Raw genomic sequence first — 10,068 nt, forward strand, 5'->3', positions numbered from 1 at the left:
TTGCAGTTTATATACAATAAATATGGTCATATAAGGGGGTTCAACAAGCCGGAAAACAAAATCTGCAGTAAAGGAAACCGCCTTAAGTGGTAAGAACACAAATGTTTTGCTTTTATGGTGGTCTTTTTGGAACTTTTGGTGTTTCCTAGGAAAGATGGAAATATTGACATACGAGTAGCCGGGTTGTCAGCACTTTGCTTACTTAGGCCAACAACACCCTCGCACCCATGATAGTGGCTGAAATCTTACACGCTCTCACAGCCTGCAAAACCAGAGGAGAATTTTTCGAGGGGTGCAACGTGTTGCTGCAGATGTGGATGATTGAACACCTATGCCATCGTCCTTAATTTATGCGTTATGGGTCGACAAAGAAAACATGCATAGAAGAATTTTATACGAGGGTTGATGGGATCAACTTGCCATAAGGGGTCACAGAGTAGGTAGCACGCCTCCGTTCCATCACTTCAAACCAAATAGAGTGGACATTTGGATGGCTGCCTGTGGATGAGATCATATACATGCCAGCCACCGGGCCTCATTTCCTCTTGATGGAACTCAGGAGTATCCAGCCTTATGCCTCATATCGGGTTTTGAGGTAGTTGGGGAGATGTTAAATAGTTCAGAGAGATGAAGATCTTAGTGCCCAAGTAGTGGAGATCGGACCCAACAGTCAGTTTCATGAAGCAGCAGTCCGCCAAATTTGGAGTGAATGTCAATACTTAACAGCAAGTACCTGTGTACGTCATCGATCCAAAGGTGAAGTTTCACTAGGGTACCTGGCCTGGTATAGAAGAGAAATTGAGTTTGGGAGGACGGCCAAAAGACCCCACCTTCAGGAATTCGTTTAGGCGTCACAAGAACAATGGGCTTGGTTGGCCAAGGAGAATGAGTACAGGGCCACAATTGGAAAGTTGGAGAAACAAGTCAAAGAACTTCAATTCGAGAATAGCTTGCAAGCCGAGGTGGACAAAGGTGAAAAGAAAAAGCTAGCTAAGGAAAACAAGGCCCTTCGAGCCCAAATTCAGGAAATGAAAGTAGCGGCAGAAAACCCCGCCCGAAGTGCCAAAGATGAAAAACTTATAGGTAAGCTGAGGCAAAAAGTGAGTGACTATAGTTTTGATTTGAACAAAGCAGAAGGTGAACTAGCCAGGGCTCGAAAGCAATTGGCTAAAAACGCGGATGAACGAGCACGCCTGGTTAAGCAGTTGAAAGAAAAGTATGACAATGAGGTCGCGGGATTAAAGAAAAGAGTCATTGTTGCAGAGAACAAAGTGATCAAGCAAGCGAAAGACTTTAAGACAGAAAAAGAACATTATTATACAACATTGGCACAATTAGAAATGGATTTACAACAACTTCAGGAGCAGAATCATGTGGCCGAGCAAACTTTGAAAGCCAGGGCCCAGCAGATCGGGAGTTTGTTGCAAGAAAAAGGAGTCATAAGAGAAAAAATTAGAACCATAGCCGATTACATCATTGTGAAGTGCCAAGCATGTGAGGATATGGCTCGCACCACCTTCTTCGCAGCAGTGAGGACATTTATTAAACAGATAATGAGTGACTTGGATAGACTTCAAAGGGATCTTGCACATAGGCCTGCGGCGAGACCGAATGATGTCCCGCGGGTACCAGGAGCATTAATGTATTCATGATTTTTCATTTGAGTCTGTATTTCCTTTTTCGTTAGAGTCTGTCAGTTGTTTTGAGTTTGTATTTTCTTTCTGCTGAAGTTTGTCAGTTGTTTTTAAGTCTGTATTTTCTTTTGTGGGAGTATGATAGTCTATATTTGGAGTCTGTATTTCGTCCTTGCATCAGAGTCTGTTAGTTTCTTTGGAGTCTGTTAGTTTTGAGCCTTTGTAATCAAAGTATTTGCTTTTTTATGAAAATTGAAAATCCCAAAAATATTTTATTATTTACTTTCACACTTATATCCCAGAACTACGCTCGGTCTGATTCATGCGGGGTCATAATACGTAGGCAATCTCCATAGGATTCGACCGTAACCCTAAACAAAGAGGGAGAAAGAGAGAAAAATAAGAAAATCGAGAGAAAGAAACAATGAGAGGATAAAAACAAAGAGAAAGCAAAGGCAAAAATGAAAAGAAAAGAAGAAAAAGGAAAAAAGGAAAAGCCGGGATGACGCAAGCAGCCGATCAAATGCATAATAGAAACGGTTAACTGCTTAGGTGCATTCATTCCCCAAAATGTGCGGTTACCAATCTGTTAAAGCCCTAATCGCTAACAAGGTTGTTGTTGATATATTGAGTTCAGGCAGGTGGTTAGTTGATTGGCATTCTGGCAACTCACTCCTACAACACCCGATCAAAAGACAAGCTGAACATGGCCAACCAAAAATAAGGGGAAAGTATTGTTGATCCGTCAAAAGAGGTGGAAGAATTGGATGTTAATGCGATGAAGGAAGTGATGTATAAGTTAAAGTAGCAAATGGCTGAAATGTACCGGGCCTGGGCAAAGGGGCATCCACCACCGGTTTATCCCGCCAACCCTACTTATATCCCACCATTGGCCCAACCTTAGGAACCTCCCACTGTGAACTCGTCTCCGACCTTTCCCCTCTACCAAAAGTGTTATGACACCACTTACCATACATCACAAGCTCCACCACCCAAACAAGTCCTGCACCCTCCTCCACCAGTCACTCCTATTTTTGTGGCACCTCTACCCGCTGTATTACACCGATCTTCCAGTGAACCTCTATTCCAGACTAACGACAACCAATATTATCCCCCTAAGCCCACCTTCAAAGTTCCGGAACCATATTCTTACACCCCTCATCTTGATCTCCCGACAGAGACTGAAAAGCCACCCAAAGATCCCGAACATGAGGAGATGATCAGAAAGGTCAAAAGCTTGGACCAATGATGAACAGAAAGGTCAAAATCTTGGAGCAATCGTTCAGAGATATGAGGGGGTTGGGAGGTCAATTAAGTGTGGCCTATAAGGATTTATGTCTGTTCCCAGAGGTTCAATTACCATCAGGATTCAAGATGCCCAATTTTGATCTGTACGACGGGCATGGTGACCCAGTAGCACACTTAAGAGGATTTTGTAGCAAGATGAGAGGAGCAATTACTGATGGCCTATTTCAACCAAAGTCTGAGTGGATCGGTATTGGAATGGTATACCAGACAAGATCACAGCAGGTGGTACATATGTGATAATTTGGCCCAAGCCTTCGCCTGCCATTTTCAGTACAATCTTGAAATTATTCCAGACTACCTGTCTTTGACAAAACTTGACACAATGAAAGTTTCAGGGAATATGGTTTTAGGTGGAGAGAGTAGGCAGCAAGGGTTGACCCTCCAATGAAAGAAAGTAAAATGGTGGATTATTTTCTACAGGCCTTAAAACCTACTTATTACGGTCATCTGGTATCAGTGTAGGCAAGTCTTTCGATGAAGTGGTAAAGATGGGCAGTATGGTAGAAGAAGGGCTCAAGACAAACAAAATCATGAGTTACTCGGCTATCAGGGCAACCACTCAGGCCATTCAAAGTGGAACTGGGGGAGTAATTGGAAAGAAGAAGAAAGAGGATGTAGCAACGATTGATTCAGGAGCTTGGTTCGGACCCAGGGGTCCATCACATTACTATAGCCAACCACAACCCCACCACCAAACCTATCCTCATACCCCATATAGCCCACCACAACACTACTACCCACCACCAGGCCCCCATTTTTCTGTCCACCATGCCTAAACATATATCCAACCTCCGGCCCATGCACAATGGCGTACGCCAGTCCCATAAAATACATACCCAGCTCCACAAAATGCCTATCCACACCCAAAAGCCTACCGAAATCCCTCTGGAACATGTTTCTGGCCCAATCAGGCCACCAAGAATGAGAGGTTGCAGAAGAAGTAGACATTCACGCCATTGGGAGAATCCTATACCAGTTTGTTCCGCAGGTTGAGACAATTGGGTATGCTGAGTCCGATTGAACCAAAATCGCCAAATCCTTCCCCGAGGAATCTTGATCACTTCGTGAGTTGCGAATATTGTTTTGGTGCCTCGGGGCACGACACAGAGAAGTGCTGGCAATTGAAAACATCTATTCAAGAGCTCATTGATACTAATCGGATTGAGGTCCAAGCTCCGGAGGCACCTAATATCAACCAGAACCCATTGCCAGCTCATCAAGAGACGAATATGATTAAGATAGTGCATAAGGAAGGGGAGCCTAAGAATCCTTCGCAAACTGTCATGATGATTCGGTCCAGTGAAGCCAGGCCGTTCAAAAAGTCAACAAGTGAGAAGGCTGCGATCAAATTGAATGGTGCAAATAGTGAACCATCTGTGGTGGTCAAGAAGGAGTCCTCAAGTAACGTTGCAGGGAAACATGAAAGAGCGAAAGTGGTTGTGCCAGGAGTGGCGAACAAGCCTGTTGTAATTGTGGAAGGCGCCCGCATAGACCCTGTCATTATCAAGCCGGTAACTCAATTACCAATAGTCAACAACAGGACGGTCCCATGGAATTATGAACGGGTGACAGTGACTTACAAGGGGAAAGAAGTTAAAGAAGAAGTATGTGAGACCCATGGTTTGACTTGATCGGGGAGGTGCTTTGCCCCCGAAGAGTTGAGAAAAGCTAAAGGCTCCAAAGACAACCCAATATTGGCGAAGAAAGCTGTGACTGAGGAAGAAGCAGAGGAGTTCTTAAGGAAGATGAAAGTGCAGGATTATTCCATTGTGGAGAAATTGAGGAAGACACCGGCTCAAATTTCATTATTTTCATTATTGATCCATTCAGACGAGCACTGTCGGGCTTTGATGAAGATCCTGAATGAGGCCCACATTTCTGACAAAATCTCAGTAAACCACTTGGAAAAGATAGCTAACAACATATTTGAGGTGAACATAGTCACTTTTTCTGATGATGAGTTGCCTATGGAGGGTACCGAGCACAATAGAGCCCTCTATCTGACAGTGAAATGCAAAGATTCCGTGGTCACTCGGGTATTGGTTGACAATGGTTCCAACGCGAACATTTGCCCTCTCTCCACTTTGAACAAGTTGAAGGTGTATGATAAAATAATTCACAAAAACAGTATCTGCATTCGGGATTCGACAGTAGGGGGAAAGATTCAATCAGGGACATAGTGCTTGAGCTTACAATAGGGCCAGTTGAATTTATCATGGAGTTCCAAGTGCTCGATGTGGATGTCTCTTACAATCTGCTGTTAGGCCGACCCTGGATTCATGCTGCCAAAGCGGTCCCGTCTACTCTGCATCAAATGGTCAAGTTTGAATGGGATAGACAGGAAATCATTGTGCACGGCGAAGATAACTGGGGTGTTCCAAGCGATGCCATTGTTCCGTTCATAGAGTTCGAGGACGACAAAGGGCCATGGGTTTATCAGGTTTTTGACACGGTATCAGTAGAGAAAATTCCAAAAGGGAAGTGCGTTCCAACCCCGAGAGTAGCTGCCGCATCAGTCATGGTAGCTACCGAAATGTTGAAAAATGGTTTTGTACCGGGCAAGGGTTTGGGTGCATCTCTGCAAGGTATCGTACAACCGGTGTCTCTCCCCAAAAACTTGTATATGTTTGGTTTGGGGTTCAAGCCCACAGCTGCGGCCGTGAAAAGATCTAGAAAGTTGAAACAGAAGGCCTGGGTCCTCCCAAAGCCCATTCCACGGCTCTTTAGATCATTTGTTAGGCCTGGCACCAAGAAACGCCCAGTGGCAACAGTTCCCAGTTCAGTGGTTGATGTAGATAGAGATTTGATTGAAAAGTTCGAGAGGTTATTCGCCGATATGAACATGTTGGAAGCTGGAGAGGGTTCGAGTAAAATGGATGTGCAGTTTGTTGGGCCCAGTGCAAAGATTAACAATTGGGAAGCTACTCCTCTCCCCACCAGGAAGGAGTTTTGGTAGTTTGCTTCGATTTTCTTTCAGTTTATCTGGATTATTCCAGGGTTGTAATTCAGACTCTAGGTTCCATCCGTTTGGATGTATAAAACTTGTTATCTTTAATTTCAATGAAATGCAATTTCCCTTTTTCTTCCTTCCTAATAGTTTTATTTTTGTTTTTCTTTTCTTCCTTGTACAGTTCTTTTTATGCTGGCTTCAATGATATGACATGCATGAGGAATCTCCGGCCCAGTCTCAAAAGCCAATCTAATTCTGAAATAGTAATTCAAGAAATAGAGTGTGATGGTGAATCGGAATATGACGTGAAGCCTTTGAAGAGATTAGTAAAGAATTAAGCTATTTTGAAGAAAAACCCAAGCCTAACCTGAGTGATACAGAAGCAATCAATTTAGGGGACCAAGATAATGTCCGGGAAACTAAAATAAGTGTCCATCTTGAACCACAACTCATAGAGGAGATAATTAAAGCATTGTTCGAGTATAAAGATGTTTTTGCATGGTTCTATGATGACATGCTGGGTCTAAGCACTAACTTGGTGGTTCACAAATTGCCAACTGACCCGGCATTTCCCCCTGTCAAGCAGAAGCTGAGGAAATTTAGAATTGATATGAGTGTGAGGATTAAGGAAGAGGTCACCAAACAGTTCGAGGCCAAAGTCATTCGGGTCACCCGGTATCCCACCTGGTTAGCCAATGTTGTGCCTGTGCCAAAGAAAGATGGTAAGACCAGGGTGTGTGTTGATTATCGAGATCTCAACAAGGCAAGTCCCAAGGATAACTTCCCATTGCCGAACATCCATATATTGATCGATAATTGTGCCAAACATGAGATTGGTTCTTTTGTGGATTGTTATGCGGGCTACCACCAGATCTTAATGGATGAGGAGGACGCAGAAAAGACGGCTTTCATCACACCATGGGGAACATACTGCTATCGGGTCATGCCATTTTATTTGAAAAATGCTGGGGCAACCTACATGAGGGCGATGACGACCATATTCCACGACATGATACATAGGGAGATCGAAGTTTATGTGGATGATGTGATTGTAAAGACTAGAAAGCAGTCTGACCATGTCAGAGATCTAAGAAAGTTCTTCCAAAGGCTTCGCAGGTACAATCTTAAGCTCAATCCTGCAAAATGCGCGTTCGGTGTTCCGTCTAGAAAGTTGTTGGGATTCATAGTCAGCCGCCGAGGTAATGAATTAGACCAGTCAAAGATCAAAGCTATCTAGGAATTGACACCCCAAAGAACAAGACTGAGGTAATGAGTCTGTTGGGGAGATTGAATTACATCAGCAGGTTTATTGCTCAGCTTACGACGACTTGTGAGCCTATCTTCAAACTGTTAAAGAAAGATGCTGCGGTCAAGTGGACAGATGAATGTCAGGAAGCATTTGATAAGATAAAAGGGGTACTTGTCAAACCCACCTGTGTTGGTCCCGCCAGAACCAGAGATACCTTTGATTCTGTATTTGACGGTCTTGGACAATTCATTTGGATGTGTGTTGGGATAGCATGACGTCATCGGCAGGAAGGAACAAGCCATCTATTATCTCAGCAAGAAGTTCACATCTTACGAGGTTAAGTACACTCACCTTGAGAGGACATGTCCGCCCTAACTTGGGTAGCATAAAAGTTGAAGCACTATTTGTCATCTTAAACTACTTACCTCATCTCTCATTTGGATCCGTTAAATTATATCTTTCAGAAACCTATGCCTACAGGGAGACTCGCAAAGTGGCAGATCTTGCTCACAGAATTTGACATCGTCTATGTGACTAGGACTGCAATGAAAGCCCAGGCATTGACCGATCATTTGGCTGAGAGCCCAGTGGATGAAAAATATGAACCTCTGAAGACTTATTTCCCTGACGAAGAAGTCATGCACATTGATGAATTGGAACAAATTGAAAAGCCAGGATGGAAACTTTTCATTGATGGGGCTGTTAACATGAAAGGCGTTGGGATAGGAGCGGTACTTGTTTCTGGAACAGGGCATCACTACCCTGTTATGGCTCAACTTCGGTTCTACTGTACTAACAACATAGCTGAGTACGAGACATGTATTTTGGGTTTAAGGATGGCTGTGGATATGGGTGTCCAAGAAGTCTTTGTTTTGGGTGACTCGGACCTCCTGGTGCACCAGATTCAGGGAGAATGGGAAACACTAGATTTAAAACATATACCGTACCTACAGTACTTGCAGGAGCTTTGTCAACGATTCCAATCAATAGAGTTCAGGCATATTCGAAGGATTTACAATGAGGTCGCCGATGCTTTGGCGACTCTGGCGTCAATGCTGCACCATCCCGATAAGGCTTATATGGATCCTTTGCAGATTCAGATCCACGATCAGCATGCTTACTGTAATGTGGTGGAAGAAGAGCTCAATGGGAGCCTTGGTTTCACGATATCAAGGAATACATCAGGATGAGGGTGTATCCAGTACAAGCCACAAGTGATCAAAAGAGAACAATTAGGCGGTTGGCAAGCGGTTTTTTCCTTAGCGGAGGGGTTCTGTACAAAAGGACCCCAGATCTTGGGCTGCTGAGATGCATAGATGCTAGGCAGGCTACAACTATTATGACCAAAGTACATTCTGGAGTCTGTGGACCGCATATGAGTGGGTATGTTCTGGCAAAGAAGATTCTTCGAGCAGGTTATTATTGGCTCACTATGGAGCGAGATTGCATCAGTTTTGTGAGCAAATGTCATCAATGCCAAGTACATAGAGATTTGATTCATTCACCGCCATCTGAATTGCATACAATGTCCGCACCATGGCCCTTTGTTGCTTGGGGCATGGATGTCATTGGGCCAATTGAGCCATTAGCATCAAACGGGCACAGGTTTATTCTAGTGGCCATAGACTATTTCACCAAATGGGTAGAGGCTAAAACATTCAAGTCTGTAACCAAGAAAGCAGTGGTTGATTTTGTGCATTCAAATATCATCTGTCGATTTGGGATCCCAAAGGTAATCATCATGGACAATAGTGATAATCTCAACAGTCATCTGATGACAGAGACATGTCACCAGTTTAAGATTGCATATCGCAATTCCACCCCATATCTCCCCAAGGTGAATGGAGCAGTCGAGGCAGCTAACAAGAACATAAAGAAGATACTTCGGAAAATGGTGGAAGGTTCCAGGCAATGGCATGAGAAGTTACCTTTTGCACTGTTGGGTTATCGCACCACTATTCGTACTTTAGTAGGGTCCACTCCTTATTTGTTGGTATATGGCAAGGAGGCGGTAATACCCATAGAAATTGAGATCCCATCCCTTCGGACTGTCGCCGAGGCTGAAATTGATGATGATGAGTGGGTCAAAACCCGCCTAGAGCAATTAAGTTTGATCGATGAGAAGAGACTGACAGCAGTGTGTCATGGCAAATTGTATCAACAGAGAATGGCAAGAGAATATAAGAAGAAGGTGCGTCTACGGAAGTTTGAAGTGGGTCAGTTAGTATTGAAACGTATCTTGCCTCATCAGGCTGAAGCAAAAGGAAAGTTTGCCCCAAATTGGCAGGGGCCGTTCGTTGTAACTAGAGTGTTGTCCAATGGTGCATTGTATTTGACAGATGTAGAAGGCAAATGTGTAGAAATGGCTATCAATTCTGATGCAGTTAAGAGATACTATGTGTGATTTCTTTGTTGGATTGTACTTGTTTGTATTTGGCATATTTTGAATATTGAAATGACGAAGGCATTTTGTTCTACTATCTAAACACTTTATCCCTTGTCACCCCCTTTGAGCCTTATTTATTTTCTTTCATACCCCTCTTTCGGAATCAATGGCACAATACAGAAACGCAGATGCGGAAGATAAAAAAAAAGAAAAAAGAGAGAAAAGAAGAGGAAAACAAAAAGAATAAAAGAAGAAAAAGAAAAGAAAAGAAAGATCACAACAAAGCAATTTTTATGACATGAACTACGTTCGACCTGATCCTTTTAAGGATATGTAGGCAGCCTCACGGTTCGGTCCCATCAAAATAAAAATCCAAAAGTCCCCAAGCAAAGAAACTGGGGCAGAAGTTGTGGTTGTTGTAGGAAATCTGATTCCGAAACTTGTAATTTTGAACCCATTTGAATTGTTTTGAGCCTTTGATACCCTTTCTTTCTAACCTTATCCAAAACCCCACATTACGGTCCAAAGAAAGACCTTCCAA

The 10,068-nt window shown here is 43.4% G+C and overlaps 1 protein-coding gene across 1 annotated transcript; it reads left to right on the plus strand.

The window, feature by feature from the left end:
* The first annotated feature begins 9,032 nt into the window (after positions 1–9,032).
* On the plus strand, positions 9,033–9,545 carry LOC138878751 (uncharacterized). The gene is made up of 2 exons (XM_070158443.1): positions 9,033–9,357; positions 9,481–9,545. Exons 1-2 carry the CDS (start codon positions 9,033–9,035, stop codon positions 9,543–9,545), a joined length of 390 nt encoding a protein of 129 aa, XP_070014544.1.
* The last annotated feature ends 523 nt before the right edge of the window (positions 9,546–10,068 follow it).

The sequence above is a fragment of the Nicotiana sylvestris genome, chromosome 9, assembly GCF_000393655.2.
Source record: "Nicotiana sylvestris chromosome 9, ASM39365v2, whole genome shotgun sequence".
NCBI lineage: Eukaryota > Viridiplantae > Streptophyta > Magnoliopsida > Solanales > Solanaceae > Nicotiana > Nicotiana sylvestris.

Excerpts from the sequence above, each read along its gene's own strand:
- LOC138878751 (XM_070158443.1), top strand. The coding sequence starts at position 9,033 with ATGGTGGAAGGTTCCAGGCAATGGCATGAGAAGTTACCTTTTGCACTG. Across the intron at positions 9,358-9,480 it reads TCTACGGAAGTTTGAAGTGG|ATGTAGAAGGCAAATGTGTA; the intron begins GTCAGTTAGTAT and ends TGTATTTGACAG.